Below are 17,369 nucleotides of genomic sequence, written 5' to 3'. Positions count from 1 at the left end.
CAGTAGCAAAGAAGATATCTTAAGATTCCATTAATTGTAGATTTTAAAGGCATTATCCCACTTCTGGTCAAGGCGATATGAGTGATATTATAGTAAAAATCTCTTAAGATTAACACTATTGACCCATTGCATTCAGATTCTATTCACAAGTTTGAAATGTTATTTGCTATCATCAGCCAGGAAAAAATCTTAAGATTCCATTAATTGTAGATTTTAAAGGCATTATCCCACTTCTGGTCGAGGCGATATTAGTGATAATATAGTAAAAAATCTCTTAAAATTAACAGTATTGACCCATTGCATTCAGATTCTGTTTACATTTATTGTAAGTCCAATGATGACAGTCTGAAACGGACTATAGAATTATGCGCACGTGACTCCGTTATAATGATAATAGTGTAGTCTTCATAAAACATCAAATCCACACACAAAAATCATTTTGAGAAAATTCTAGATGTGCATCTTCTAAAATGACAAAACGGTTGTTTTGTTAACATTGCTCCCATGATGCATGTTACATTACACTTGCTTAGCCATAACCAAGGTACACGATATGGAGTCTGTAATGTATACAAGTTCTTTACACTTTAGAGAGATAGTGGGAAACCATTTATTAATTAAGATTGGGTGAATTACCGAACTGCCCAAGCTATTGGGTTTTCAATACATACCATCAAGTCTACGGTATGATAAATAATTGAGTGAGTGAGTGAGTGAGTGAGTGAGTATGGTTTTACGCCGCTTTTAGCAATATTCCAGCAATATCACGGCGAGGGACACCAGAGTATGATAAATAAAACAAAACAGGTATAGGGGTGGTCTCAAAATGGAAACTGGGACCTTAAAGGATATTAGACAGCTTTGATACAGGGTGATTAGGCGTATAGTGTACAAGCTTTATGAGCAGAAGGTAACCCTGACTTGCATTAGAATTTGGGAGGAATTAAAGATACAATAAATGTTAACTGCACTAACCATTGCTCTCCAAGAGAGGGGATTTCGATACACTGCGCGTGGCGATGACTTTTCAGGGAAAATATTCCATCCTGTCTATGAGGTCACATTATCTCCGAACCATTTATAACTATCACATTTTAGGCGTCCAGATAATTTACCTTGATGCAGAGCTCCAGATAAGTTTTTTGTGTTGTGGGTATTTTTTACCCATGCATTTTAAAATCATTGGGTATCAGTAATTCTGTCTGGGTATTCAAATTTCTGTAACCCAGTAGTGGGTATTTAAGTTAAATATTTAACAACACTATTCATCTAGTCCCTGCAAACTGGTTTCATGTGGGTTAGAGAGCTTTATAGGACTCACAAATACCACGATACTTCCACAAGAAAGTGTGATGGCAAATGATCGTGATGTAACTGTCATCGTGGAGTTTGGCAAGGTTGACGGAATGCCCGTTTATAATTTCAAAATAAGTTGCAGATTCGCTAATCGAATACGCAGGGTTACTTCACAATATTTTGATGATACGTACAAGTTTTATTTTTGTAGCGTATCTGTAATGTTCGTTGCGTATTTGATACGCTAGGATTTTATTTTACTGTGTATTTCTGCATTTCTGATGCGTAATTTACGCAGATACGCAGCTTATCTGTAGCTCTGTAATGATGAATACATGTGGCTATCGGCAGATGGACAAAAAGCACCCATAGACCATCAGGTAAAGGTAATCGTGTCATTGTTTTGCACGAGGCAACCCATGATATGCGGCTTATTGATTGATGTGAGCTAGTTTTCGAGGCGAAAAAAGAAAACTGGTGATTTTCATAAGGAAATTATAGGAGGTGATGTGTTTATAGACTGGTTGGAACTTCAGCTATTGCCCATTTTAAACAACGTCAGTGCCATTGTCATAGATAACGCCAGTTAACATAACGTCCGGGAATCAGATACTGTCGCCCAAACCATGATTATTCTGAAGGCGACCATACAGGAATATATGACATTGTCGACTATAGACCATATGAAACAAAAGTTCAACTCATGGAGAAAATTCGGCTGAATAAGAACCTTGTAAAGTACAGGACATATGTGCTGGCAGAACAACACGGTTACGTTGTCTTACGTACGCCAGTCAGACATTGTGAGCTCAACCCTGTTGTGCCCATCTTGGCTAAGTGTAACGAGTTCGTAGCAAGACATAACACAACATTTAAAAGTACAGATTCAAATACGTCAAATGCTACCTCAAGAAATCATCTGTAGAACAACAAATACTCCCGGATTCCAAAACCGCAACCTTCCAAAACTCATGATCATCCCGTTTCATAGCTCTTAACTATAATTCCATCATGTTTCCAAGCAAATATAATGCAGTACATATCCTAAATTGCTTTAAAATCTACAATCAATGGAATCTTAAGATTTCTTCTTGGATGATGATAGTAATTAACATTTCAAACTTGTGAGCAGAATCTGAATGCTATAGGTCAATATTTCTAATTTTAAGAATTTTTTGACAATATTATTACTCATATTGATCCCCTCGACCAGAAATTGGATATCACCTATAAAATCTACAATGCATGAAATCTTAAGATTTCTTCTTGGCTGATGATAGTAAACAACATTTAAAACCTGTGAGCAAAGCCTGAACGCTATGAGACAATATTTATAATTTTAAGAGAATTTTGACTATATTATTATTCATATCACCTTGACCAGAAATGTGATATCACCCATAAAATCTACACTTAATGGAATCTTAAGATTTCTTATGGCTGCTGATAGTAAAACACATTTCAAACCTGTGAGCAGAGATCTAAATGCTATGGGTCAATATTTCTAAATTTACAAGATTTTTTACTATATTATTACTCATATCGCCTCAACCAGAAATGGGATAACGCCTGTAAAATCTACAGTTGATGGAATCTTAAGATTTCTCTTGGCTGCTGATAGTAAATCTCATTTAAAAACTTTGAGCAAAGCCTGAACGCTATGAGACAATATTTATAATTTTAAGAGAATTTTGACTATATTATTATTCTTATCACCTTGACCAGAAATGGGATATCACCCAAAAAACTTACACTTAATGCAATCTTAAGATTTCTTCTTGGCTGATGATAGTAAATAACATTTCAAACCTGTGAGCAGAATCTGAATGCTATGGGTCAATATTTCTAATTTTAAGAGATGTTGACTTTTTTATTATTCACATCCCCTCGACCAGAAGTTGCATAAATGTAATACTTTCAAGAATGAAAAGAATCTTGAGAGTTTTGTTTTCTGATGATTGTCATTCACATTTCCAATCTTTGAGAAACATGTACTTTGATAAAAAGCTTTGCATATGAAACTAGATATCTAAATAGTTTAAAAAATGCTTCGTCCCCTTCTGCATAATGTATGGGCACAAGAGGATCTTGGAACAGCAACGACAGGGGGACAGCTATTGTACAACAATGTAAGACAACAGTACCGTATTCGACGTAATAAGCGCCCAGGGCGCTCTCAAAATTAGAAATAGGGGGCTCTTATTAGAATATTATTTTGGTGAAAAACAACAGAGTTGAAAGATAAATTTCGTGGTTTATGCTGACAACTTGAAATGTATATAAATGACATATATATTTTTCCAGAATTTAATTGCCTATAATTAAGGGTGCATATAACACACGAGTGCGTATTATATGCGAATAAATAAGTCTTGTGTACATTGATCAATCCGAAAGGGTGCTAATTGGGATTGTTCACTAGTCAATATATTAGCAAATATAGCCGTGGGCGCTTATTAGAGCGGGGCGCTTATTACGTCGAACACGGTAAGTATAAAGATTCCAGTCACAACAGTACTTCAAGTCATTGACAGGCGCGCAATGTCTGACCCTTTTCCCCACGTTGAAGCATATTGAGTGAGTGAGTGAGTCTGGTTTAACGCCGCTTTTAACAGTATTCCAGTCATATCACGGCGTGTCAGCTTAATGTGGGAGGAAAGCCCGAAGTGATGCAGGTCTCAGACGTTTACCACTTGGGTGAAACCCACGAGCACGGGTATGGTGCTGACAAACCTAGAAACATAGTCGGGGCGAACAGGGATTCGAACCCACAATCATAGGTTTCTGGAGTGCCTAAGGGACGCAACTCTTCACAGCGAATCGCGGCGCCTTAGACGACTGGGCCACCCGTGCCCCCTGAAGCATATTGAAGAAAAAACTAAGCACGACGTCGTGTCGTATGTACATGTCCTGTTTTCGATCAGAGCTTTCCGCATCATACATATGCACTGCATATTCTCTCGAAACTACGACACGTGCTTTGCATTTCTATCGGCCAGTCAGCCAACTAAAGGTATTTAGTTTTTATTTTATGTTTTTACTTTCAGATTAATACCTGATGTACAGCAAGGCCCCCAACTGGACGTCGATAATAACCCATAAGTTTTGATAACCATTACCGTACATCGACATGAATTTAAACTCTTTTAGCAAACCTTTCTCAGGCTATAATCATATCCTGTTGTCTGTTACAAGAACCAGAGCCAAGGTGAGGTGAGGTGAAATTGGGTTTAACATCACGTCCAAGATTATTGCATTTATATAGCGACGTGCATGCACGTGTGTGTGTCTGCTCGGACTGATGCCGATTTATAGTGCTAGCCCACTGAGATACCATGCCGCAGTTTAACATGAATACCCCACTCAGACACAGTATACTGACTCCGAGCCGACCAGTCCTTGTTTTAACCCCTAAATGCCGAGCGCCAGACAGGGTAACAACAAGTACCATCTTTTAACGTCTTTTGGTATGACGCGGCCTGGGGATCGAACCCCGGACCTTCCGCTCTCCGGGTGGACGCTCTACCACTAGACCACGGAGACGGTTACCAGAGCCAAGAGAGTCCGTACTACTACCATTAGTTACTATTTTGTTGGCTCCAGATATTATGACTACGGCATCTATATAGCCAAACCACGTTTTCTATATAGTAATTTTTTTTTTTTTTTTTTTTTATAGCTCACGATGTCGTCTCCACCCCAGCCGAGAACATCAGCGGCATAGAACCACTACGTGGGTAACCTTACATCCTCCTCACAATAACAATAACTCCAAAAATTATTTTAGAACATACGTTTGGCAGGTTATTCATACACTACAACACAACTTATTCTTCAATACCATGGTAGATTAATGAGTTTTTAGATGCGCTTAATTGGATCGTTTTGATTAGGAATACGCCTAGGGCCTTGAAGTTTTCTAGTTTATTTTGAGGGTTTAGTATTTCATCTAGAGTAGGAACCTTATTTAGATCGAGGGTGGTTTGTAGTGTGTGGTTCTGTGTGTTTGGTAGTGGGTGCAGTGGATGAGTGCGTGTTCTGTGGTTTCGGGTTGTTTGCAGTGGGGCCAGTTTCCTGTGGTGTGTCTTTTAAGTTTTTTTAGGTGGTTATTTAGGTTCGTGTGTCCTGTTTGGAGTTTCGTAATTAATCTGTCAATTTTTTTAGAGGGGTGTAGGATTTAAGGTTTGGCTAGTGGTTTTCTGAGTACTTTTTTGATTTGGCTATTTGAGTTTTGATATTGACTATGCCATTTTTTGGTAATTTTTTGTTTGTTTACACTTTTAATTTCTGATTTTGAGATGGGTAGGTTTAGGCTTATTTCTGGTATTTTGAGAGATAATTTAGCTGCTTTATCGGCGCTTTCGTTGCCGTAAATTCCTACGTGGGCGGGGATCCACAAGAAGGCTATTTGTTTGCCTGCTTTTGTTAGGTCGTTGGAGCTTTTAAGTATTTGGTTTATTAATTTAGGTCGGTTTTCGGTATTTTTGTTTTGGTTGGCTTGTAGTCCACTAAGGGAGTCTGTGAGAATTTGGATTTTATTGTTGTTTTTAGATTGTTGGTTATGCAGGGCTGGGGCCATGCCCATAAGTTCGGTCGTGACTATAGATTGGTTGATAGAACTGTTTGTTTGGTATGGACTCCGAAGCCTGTGTGGTTCGAGATCGGGTCTGAAGATCCGTCAGTGTATATGTGACACCAATTTGGCCAATTTTCGTGTATGTATGCAAGTGTGGTGGTTTTAGCTATGTTTGGGTCGGTTTATTTATTTATTTGGCTAGCTAGCGTTGTGTCTATATTGGGTATTTTGAGTTTAGGGGTGAAGATATTTGATTTTTTGCAGTTTTGTTTAAGATTTTGAGTTTGGTGTTCATTGAGGTAGTTTGTTATTCTTTGGGATATTGGGGTGAGTAAGGGGTGTTTGCAAGCTAGAGCTTGGTTTCTTGGGCTAATGTTTTGGTTAATTAAGTTTTGGATGAGAGGGTTTGTTTGGGCCCAGAAATTAAGGCTTAGATGTTCCCTGCGTAGATTTAGTGGCATTTCCCCTGTAGGAGCCTGAAGTGAGGTGTAGGAGGTGCCATGTTGGGTGCGTGTAATTAGTTTAAGGGCTTGGTATTGTATTGAGTCAAGTTTTTTAGATAGAGAGTTGTTTAGGGTATTGTATATGGCGCAGCCGTAGTCTAGTTTTGATCTAATTAGTGCTGTATAGAGTGAGAGGAGGGTATCTTTGGAGGCTCCCCAGTTAGAGCCGGTGAGACATCTTAGTGTGTTAAGGTCTTTGCTGCATCTAGTTTTTAGGTTTTGGACGTGAGCCTCCCAAATGAGGTGTTGATCAAAAATGAGTCCTAAGAATTTGGTTTGTTTTTGGAATTTGATTGTTTGGTTGTTTAGCTGGAGGATTGGGTAGGCAGGTTTCATGTTTTTATGTTTGAATACTACTCCTGTTGTTTTATCTGAGTTAAGGGAGAAGCCCCATTTGTCTGCCCATTGTTGTATTTTATTTAGAGATTATTGGATTAAGTTTTCTGCCATTTTAATGCTTTTAGTGCGGATCCATAGGGCGAATTTTGAAGTGTTTAGTTTAGGGGATAAGCCCTCGAATAGATCGTTTATCATTATATTGAAGAGGGTTGGGCTGAGGATGCTGCCCCGGGGAGTGCCATTTTCTAGGGGACACTGGTCCGATAGCGTTTGGTCTATACCCACGGTTATTTTGCGATTGTTTAGGAAATCTTGGATGAAGTTTATTATTTGGCATTTTAGTCCTATTTTTTTTATAGTTTTTGTATTAGCCCGTGGTGCCATACCATGTCGAAAGCTTTAGAGAAGTCGAGGAATATGCCTATAGTGTATTGCTTGTTTAGTTGTCCTGTTTTTATATCCTATTCTAGTCGGGCGAGGTTATCGAGAGTTGATCGGCCAGGAGTGAAGCCGCTTTGGTCGGTGTTTATGATGTTGTTTTGGTCTAGGTAGTGCTGTAGCCTATTTTTAGTCATAAGTTCCATTATTTTGCAGAGATTTGAGGTTATTGCGATGGGCCTATAGGAGTTAGACTGATCTGCTGGTTTATTTGGTTTAGGTATTGGCATTACTAGAGCTTCTTTCCATGAGGATGGGACCTGTCCGTTTAGGTAGACTAGGTTGTATAGTTTAAGTAAAGTTTGGTGTAGTTTGGTAGGTAAGTGTTTGATTATTTGGTAAGAGGTGAGGTCTAGGCCAGGGGCTGTTCCTTTTTTATCTATTGTTTAGTATGTGATTTAGTTTTTCTATGGTGTAAGGTTGGTTTATTTCAAGGTTGTCTTGTCTGTTTTCTTTGGAGTATTTGGTTTCTTTTTTTAGTTTATCTTGGAATTTCTTACTGAAGTTACCTTGCTACTAACTTTAGAATACCTTGAAACTAGTCCACTCTATAAAGTATACAGTCCCTCTTATACACACTTTTTATGAGGGGGCAAGGGTGGCCCAGTCACCTAAGGCGCCGCGATTCGCTGTGCAGAGTTGCGTCCCTTCGGCACGCCAGAAACCTATGATTGTGGGTTCGAATCCCGGTTCGCCCCGATTATGTTTCTAGGTTTGTCAGCACCATACCCGTATTCGTGGGTTTCACCGAAGTGGTAAACGTCTGAGACCTGCATCACTTCGCGCTTTCCTCCCACATTAAGCTGACACGCCGTGATATGACTGGAATACTGTTAAAAGCGGCGTTAAACTCAACTCACTCACTCACACACTTTTTATGAGGACATCGAAACTCGCCGGCGCCGCTTCAATTAGATCGCGTAATCACTAGATGCAATTTGGCATAACACCGTAGCGCGTAACACTATTATTACACTATTAACAATATTCCATTCAATACTTTGTCAGATATAAATTGTGTCTAAATCGTGCATCAATGAACGGATTTATTTCCAGGAACACGGTCAAATTACAGCGAACGAACAGGTAGATGTGAGCTGATTGCTATTTCCGGCCTATAATTTACGAAATTATACATGCGTTAATTTCAATATCTGCATATAAAACAATGCCAAGCAAAACAGAAAATAAAGGATACAGCGCATAATATGATTACGATCTTGTATCACTAATCGACAAAAAAAACACTTGGGTTTCACCGAAGTGGTAAACGTCTGAGACCTACATCACTTCGGGCTTTCCTCCCACATTAAGCTGACACGCAGCGATATAGCTGGAATACTGTTAAAAGCGGCGTTAAACCCAACTGACTCACTCACTCACTAAACGGAACAAAATGCACTCACTAACATTTATAATTATTCGTGTTCTAAGTATGGTGATGTCAGACTTCAGTGACTTGTCTAAAGACAACACATATAAAATTCTGAATGTGTTATCATTAATAGATATTCAATGCATATTTTTATTGAAAAGTAACTGAAAAGTAAGAGCAAATATCTAAAAACAACAAAATAGCAGAAATGGATAAAAAAACTGGATGAAAATAAATTGTAAAAAAAAAAGAAGGAAAACACGTTAAAAATATATATAAGGCACTCCTGGCCAGAGAGCGGCAAAAATGTGCGGTCTACGTAACTTCCGTAACCTTACTAGTCGCCATGAATATGCAGATGATCTAGTTCAAGTCGATAGAGAATGTTTATTTGGGAAACTGTCGGTCATATCGTTGTCCATTGACAAATGGGGGTTAGGCAAAATAAAAAGATCCCAGAAGTAAGTATCAATGCGTTAATGACCCATCACTTGCAGCAAACGGAAGATTACGAGGAAATTGAAATTGTTTACGAAGCGAGCACTTCCTGTTTACTGATTTTCAGACAGCCGCTAAAAGGCGTGTCCCGCGTGAACGACCGGAAATCACAAATGCCGCGGTACCACGCATTCGTGACCAACTCGTGTTATTCCGGGACAAGCCGAATAGCGACTCGTGCCCCTCTCGTGGCCATTTTTGCGACCGGGTTCCGTCTTAGCGCAAACGGGCATACCTAAAACAACATTGTCAACTCGTTGCGTAATGGTTCACGCATTTTCCCCATATATTATTTATATTTTAGATGCAATTTAAAGCACATCGGGACGTGCAGAATTATACAGTATGATTGAATACATTAAACTGTGTCTTTGGTATATCTTTAGATGCAAGACATATGTAAAATCAAAAATTATTTCTGAGGGATTATTTGACGAAGAACTTGAAATCATACGCGCATTCTGATTGGTTTGTCGTATTTTCGCACATAACATTCATCGATAGGGGGACGAGTCTTCTTGCAGGTTACGGAAAGGGGCGAGTGTTGACGAATGGGTACCACGAGGTCCGACACGGAATATGTCAGAAATAACAAGTAATAATTGCGTTAACTGGTCGCTAGCTTCGACGTGTACACTTTCAAGAGTATCCAGTCCAGAAGGACATGTTGACATGTCTTAACTGTTCAAAAATATGGTATGTGAAGATTGGAAAGCGGATGCCTCGATGCACACGCGACCCGCCAGTCACGACCTTGGAAGGACTGGGGGCTCTCTCGGCAGTGGGTGATTTTACATAGCGCTTCAATTACTTTCGCGGAGGTCGCGGGTGACAGCACAGCCACGGTGATTGAATTAATTAGTATCAAGCGCTTCACTGAGTACTGCGGACCGCACCCGTCTCGCGTACAAGAGACGGCAGAGCCGTCACGCGTACACGTTACGTCTGCGACTGATTAGTAATGGGTTTATGAAATATATGTTATTTGTCTTAAGTTGGTAATTTTGAAGCCTTTCTAATTATTTCAATCATATTAAATGATATTACATGTATTTAGATTCCATATGTATCAGAGACCATAAAATATTTAATGGTCTCTCCATATATATGAGGACATTTTGCTGGCAAAATGGTTATGAAAGCTGCAATGTATATATGTCAATAACCTACCAGTAATGCTTAAATGAGTTTCACAGTTAACTCTCTCACATTCCGCATCTGCTATGCCTTGAAGCAGTTACATGCACCTCCAACATTAATAAAAAAAATAGTTCTTTTATCATCATGTACACAATAATCAAATGGAGTGATTTTGAATTATTGTTACCACAAAATACTTGCATTATAGTGATAATAATATTTACAAAAAATGACTTTGGGACTTGAGAATACAAACAAAAATACACGCATCAGTTGCCAGAGGGCTGTGAGGTTTTGGGGCTTAGAAATCTCTTGAATAGTACAAATGTAATTGTACCCCTTTTAACTCTAATCTGTTTGATGTTTAGTGACACTCGGTAATATTCAAAATAAAAGTATAATTATATTACTGTACATACCCTCCTACATATTGTGTGAACATCATCGCCTGTTGTACAATGTCATGAGAGTATACTCCTAGGCATTTTCCCCTTGTGTTACCGTGTATGAGAAGAAATATGTCCAACTCTTATAACTCTTGAAAAATAGCATTACACAAACATCCTAGGAACTTGTATTATTATTATTATTATTATTATTATCATTATTATTATTATTATTATTATATCCCCACCAATGAGTGGCATAACATCTTTAAAATACATAAATTAGAGAATAATGGGTTTTTAAGATTAAAAACGATGTTTTATTGGTCTCTTTTCAGTCGTACAAATGGGTATCTCTCATACCCACACGTCTAGTCGCACGTTTAAAAGGAAGCCACAAGCTGGAATGTACACATTACACTTGTTTCCGTCCGGTTACGCACGCACCTCCCTATGACATGTCACAATTCTCGAAGAATAAGCCATCAAGCAGGACTGGACTGGATTACTTCCCAGTGGGGGTGAATGGGTGGAAACGTACGACTGAAAACAGACCAATAAAACATCGTTTTTAATCTAAAAAAACCCATGTTTTAGTCTGTTTTCAGTCATACAAATGGGTAGGATTCGACGGAACACTGGAAGGAGGGTCGGGAAAGTAATCAGGAAGTGACCTCTTTCACGTCGAATGTACCAAGTTCCTCACCCCTGTAGTGACAATAGAACATTCGACCAGATGCCCGGACGAGACAAGTTGTTTAACACGAACGCACAGCATGGTTAATGCTCTTCGACACACAACTAATTATCAATGCGACAGGACAACTGCACACGTCAGTTGAATTGCGATCGAAGTGTGGTCGGCGTATAATTTAGTTACAGAACAACTCGCCGTAGACAAGGTAACTAAAAATAGCCAAAGTACTGCACACAATAAAAAAACCCATAAGAATGCGTACATTCACCAACAGTTTTTATTGTAACCTGTTATCTGGCACGAAGTGTCGAGCAAAAAGTCCAAAGTGAATAAAGCACAAATTCACTGTCTTTTCTGAGAGATCTGTTGTGCCACCACGAGTGGACCAAACTGTTTGAGTCCTTCAACATCTTCTGTTCAGATATCTCTGAGATAAGGCGAATCAAACACTGAAGTAGATCTCCAAAAGCAGCCCTCCATATAATAGAGTGCACTGTGGAGTGCTGATGTTGAAGCTATGGCTCGAACTTCGTGCGGATGAGAGGAGGTGGGAGGTGCGAGTCCTTGCGCCTCGTAAGCTCTGAGAATGACCGCTCAGAGAGAGTGTTTGCATTGGTTGAGAGCGGTATTAACAGCCGTCGAAAATGTTGTCGTCGCTGTTCAGATCGCTACAGGTAAATACGAAGCGCACGAACTGGGCGCGGGGTGAGATCAGTGTGATCATTAGGGCCCATAATGGCAGACAAGGAAGGAATTTGGAACATTCTCGAATCTTGGCCAGGAAGATTCAGTCTTGCGGTTAGTACCATCAGCAGGCGAACGGTCAAGTGTCTTGTCGAAAGTTGTGAGGCGGGTCTTTATCAACTGATGCCATGGGTGTGGCCGATTAGTCCAAGGATCCACCCGATGACCTTCTCTGCTTGTAGCGCTGGTCAGCGGCCCGCTTCGCCAACGCACGAAGATACAAGTTAAAGTTTATAGAAGACAAGTTCTCACATTCTTTACAACGTTTATCCCACGAACACGTTGAAACCCTTCCTTAATGATGCAGGAAGGACAAAACTTGTGAGGGTCTACTTTAGACAGGTTTTTTTTTACACGAGTCACCAATGCCCGACATGTTGCCACGTGTATAATCAAGTCAAACAGTGAAACACGTGTTGAACACAAACAATGGATTACCAAGGATTACATTCCAGGAGTCTACAGGGAAGACATATTATTATTACTTTATTAGAACAACAACTGTAGACAAGCGATAAGTACTAGTAGAATACAAACTAGCAGTCTACCGCGAAAGCCTTTCTCGAGCGACCAGCTCAGAGGCGCGCTGAGAGATTTGTGACATGTCATAGGGAAGTGCGTGCGCATCCGGACGGAAACAAGTTTAATGTTTACATTCCAGCTTCTGGCTTCCTTTTAAACGTGCGACTAGACGTGAGGGTATGAGAGATACCCATTTGTACGACTGAAAACAGACTAAAACATTTTATTTTCATTTGGCTTTTGCTATTTTGTAGGAAAACACTGTGTTCAGAAGTGGCCAATATAGTTATTTAACAGAAACTTTACTCTATAATTAAACATGTCACCACCTCACGAGTGAGTGAGTGAGTTGGGTTTAACACCGTTTTTAACAGTATTCCAGTTATATCGCGGCGTGTCAGCTTAATGTGGGAGGAAAGCCCAAAGTGATGCAGGTCTCAGACGTTTACCACTTCGGCGAAACCCACGAGCACGGATTCGAACCCACAATCATAGGTTTCTGGCGTGTCCAAGGGACGCAACTCTGCACAGCGAATCGCGGCGCCTTAGACGGTCGTTACGATCTAGCGAAGGATGACGATCCTGTGGCTATCACTTCCTCTTCAACAATTGTAGTGTTTTCGGTCAGAAGGGTTGTTGCCATTAGAAGCCGGAGAGGTGTAGCTGTTTCCTCAGAGCAGTGTAGAAGCGATGGCCCGAGTAACAAGCGCGTTGGTGGAAGAGTTGCCCTCAGTTGACGGCTTGACTTCCCAAGCTGAGTAAAGGGCCGTTGTCCAACACGATGAACTGGTCATATTTTTATATATATACAAATATATATATATATAAATATATATATATATATATATATAAATATATAAATATATATGTATATAAATATATATAAATATATATATATATATATATATATATAAATATATATAAATATATATAAATATATATGTATATAAATATATATGTATATAAATATATATAAATATATATATTTATATATATATATATAAATATATATATATATAAATATATATATATAAATATATATAAATATATATCTATATAAATTTATATATATATATATATAAATATATATATATAAAGTAAATAAATATATATATATATATATAAATATATATAAATAAATATATATCAAGTAAATAAATATATATAAATAAAAATAAATATATATATATATAGATAAATATATAAATAAAATATATATATCTATATAAATAAAAATATATATATCTATATATAAATATATCTATATATGTATCTATATATAAATATATATTTATGTATATATATATATATATATATATATATATATATATATATATGGGTGTCGTGTATTTAAATCAAATATAAAAAAAAAAAAAATTCTCTGTTCAAGAATACGCCCGAACACCACAGCGATAGAATTGAGAATGAGGGTGCTGGATATGTCAGGTGATCAGGTCGCTGGGGTCGTGTCGCACGGGATTTTAGTGGTGCGTGAACCTTGATCACAGTGGTGATCGGTGATGTAAGGATGTGTTTTGGTGAGTGGTATTTTTGGAAGCTGGAAACTTTGTTCTAGGACGTTTCCACACCAAGATCGAAGAATAAGAAGAAATGCATAGTGTGAGATAGGATAAGTTTAAAAATTAGTTCTGTTTTTATGTATAAGAACCTATTTTATGCAATTTTGCATTGCCTTGTTTACCCTTACTTTTTGATGCAATGCAAACATTCAAAAAACATTCAGGTGAACCTTGTGACACTACAGGAATTGTTTTTAGAAGATCAGGTACAGTTTTGTATTTTCTGTAAAAATTACAGTTTGCTATGGCTTATTTACATGTTCTAAGATTGGTCAACATGGTTAAACATCAGTTGCATGATAAATTGTCATTACCTTACTGATCGAAAAAAATTTTTTTTACCTTTTGTCAATATATATCTGTTTTTTTGTTTTTTTTAAATAACAAGCTTTTAAAGATGTTATAAATTATTTCAGGTACCCGGATTTCACAGTGACACCAGCTCAGACAAGTCATACAAAGGAGAAAGGACTCTCCGGATGATGAATAATCCTCCCCAGAACAACCAACAGATTCACCTCAGAAAGTGATGATTCTGAATGAATAATGCCACATCATTGTGATTCTGTGGTTTGTTTTATTACGACACTAATCAAGTCTGAAGGAAGTAATACCACAGCAGTGTGATTGTTTATGTGGTGTACACGCTGACTATACAAATCTGAATGACTTTCCTGCACAACCAGGGGCGGTCGGGTAGCCTCGTGGTTAAAGCGTTCGCTCGTCACGCCGAAGACCCGGGTTTGATTCCCGACATGGGTACAATGTGTGAAGCCCATTTCTGGTGTCCCCCGACGTGATATTGCTGGAATATTGCTAAAAGCGGCGTAAAACCATACTCACTCACTCACTGCACAAGCATTATTGACTTTAGATATTCTCCTATCTTGAAATTCTTCTGAGATTTGACTGATTTGTTTATTTAGAAAATGGCATTGAAGCGTATGTGTCTGATTTTGAAAGTTCTTGCAAACACCTCTGGTTACTGAACCAATGACAATAAATATGATTTCTTTATCTAAACAAATTCTTTGTTTTGCTTCATTAGCATAAAGAAATATAATAGTGATCAGCCATAACATAGGTGCTGAACATGTCAAATATACTTATGCCCTGAATGTTTTCCTACAAATAATACAGCTCATTGAACAAAGGCTTTAGTTTCATGTCAGTCGAAAAATTACATTGATATTTTTATGTACCGGTACTTTATCAGGTGTTTTCTATGGGTGCCATTAGTCTAATGCACCTATTAGGGGCAATTATATTCTGTTCCAAACTTCAATGAAGTAGATGTAACAAGTACTGGTACCGTTCCAAAATAATATTTTAATCTCACCAGGAACAAAGGCCCAAGTGAGCATATAGCCAGTGGCTAACATTATTTACTAGAAAAAAGACATCTCGAAACATTGCATCCGGATACCTGCCGGAACCTTCAGCAATGTTCAATTTTAGTTAGTTTCAAATATATTTTTAGGTGTTTCACACTTACCGTATTCGACGTAATAAGCGCCCAGGGCGCTCTCAAAATTAGAAATAGGGGGCTCTTATTAGAATGGTATTTTTGGTGGAAAAAAAACAGGTGAAAGATAAATTTCGTGGTTTATGCTGACAGCCTGACATGTTTATATACGACAGATATATTTTTCCAGAATTTAATTGCCCATAATTAAGGATGCATATAACACACGAGTGCGTATTATACACGAATAAATAAGTCTTGTGTACACTGATCAATCGGAAGGGGTGCTAATTGGGATTGTTCACTAGCCAATATATTAACAAATATCGCCATGGGCGCTTATTAGAGCGGGGCGCTTATTACGTCGAAATACGGTAATTGAACAAAATGCACTGCCCAACACAACACATAGCAACATCACTATAATAAACCATCTTATATCCTTTTTTCACTGATACAAATGAATATGGTTTTGCTGATAGCAAGACAATGTTTTCGGCATTATTACCTGAATTCATTGTTCCTGCATTCTGACCTCCTAGAGACAGATTGACATAGGAAGAGTCTTGTACGATGATGCCTTTAAAGTCAGGACCTGGAACGAGTGTACAGGGAGTTAGTGAGTCCAAGTGAGGCTTATCGTGACTTAGTTGTTGCCTGATTTAAGGTGTATTTTGCTTGTGATATCAGGTTTATACATATTAACATTCTACTCACCTGCAGTGATTCTGGTTGATACTGCTTGTCTCTCTCTTCTCTCGGAAACATCCATGGCACCATTCCCAGACCGGGCCTGACGCTCCACTACTTCTGTTGCTGCTACCATGTCCATAGAGAAAGTCTCGCCACCATGTGTTCCTTGAGGAACGACACTAACATCATCGTCATGGCTAGTCTGCCGTAGCACTACGTCAGATGATGATGGATTGTCCATTGTCGAAGTCTCGTCACCTTGTGTTCCTTGAGGAACGACACTAACATCATCGTCATGGCTAGTCTGCCGTAGCACTACGTCAGATGATGATGGATTGTCCATTGTCGAAGTCTCGTCACCTTGTGTTCCTTGAGGAACGACACTAACACCAGCGTCGTGGCCAGTCTTCTGTAGCACTACGTCAGATGATGATGGATTGTCCATTGCCTCATCACCATGTGTTCCTTGAGCAGTATCATGACCACCAACTGCCCTTGTGGGAAGACTGATGCTCGCTTCCAGGTTCAGGGTATCCATCAATCCGGGAAGTCTCCCGTGGACGTGTTCCAAGTCTTCAGCTCCATCCTGTCTGTCACATGTCTCACTTTCCCTGTGATGATGTTCAGGATCTGTCTCCCTCTCAGGCTGCTTCTCCGACATTTCTGAAAAAAGAAAGTTAAAAAAAATTCATCCACTAGAGAAGGTTTAGGTGATACCTCTACCGTGTTCAAATTTGACCTTGATTCGCGGTTATGAGGATACAAGTTCACCCAAATTCGTGGTTAAAATGTCCGATTTCATTTTGTATACTCACTGATCATCTAATTCAAAATGATGAAGATTCCTCTCGTGACTGAAAATAGCGACCACCACCGAGCAGCGATCTCTATTTCCGGGTTCAAGCTGACCTTATAATCTATTTCCCGGGTCCCAATGCGCGTCGTCAGCTTGCTCCAAGCTCGGAGCCGGTGTCACGAAATATATTCGCCCCCAGAATAAAATCTCCCCCCGGCGAATTTATACCGGTACAGTTCCGCCCCTCTCGAAATAAACTCTCCCCCACCCTACGAAATAAAATCTCCCCCCAGAATATTTCCTCCCCCGGTCGTTTTATAA

The 17,369-nt window shown here is 38.8% G+C and overlaps 1 protein-coding gene across 1 annotated transcript in view; it reads right to left on the bottom strand.

The window, feature by feature from the left end:
* Positions 1–16,913, bottom strand: part of LOC139460478 (uncharacterized) — a 28,805-nt gene extending 11,892 nt beyond the window's left edge. Inside the window, exons 1-2 of the mRNA XM_071241958.1 lie at positions 16,277–16,913; positions 16,068–16,154 (exon numbers count right to left, since the gene is read on the bottom strand). Of these exons, the coding sequence (XP_071098059.1) occupies positions 16,068–16,154; positions 16,277–16,913 (724 nt within the window). The remainder of the gene's footprint in view (positions 1–16,067; positions 16,155–16,276) is intronic.
* Positions 16,914–17,369: the final 456 nt, after the last annotated feature.

The sequence above is a fragment of the Haliotis cracherodii genome, unplaced genomic scaffold, assembly GCF_022045235.1.
Source record: "Haliotis cracherodii isolate W230 unplaced genomic scaffold, xgHalCrac1.p SCAF_14, whole genome shotgun sequence".
NCBI classification, from domain to species: Eukaryota; Metazoa; Mollusca; class Gastropoda; order Lepetellida; family Haliotidae; genus Haliotis; species Haliotis cracherodii.
The sequence above is the reverse complement of the archived record's forward strand: the minus strand, read 5'-3'. Positions and strand labels throughout refer to the sequence as shown.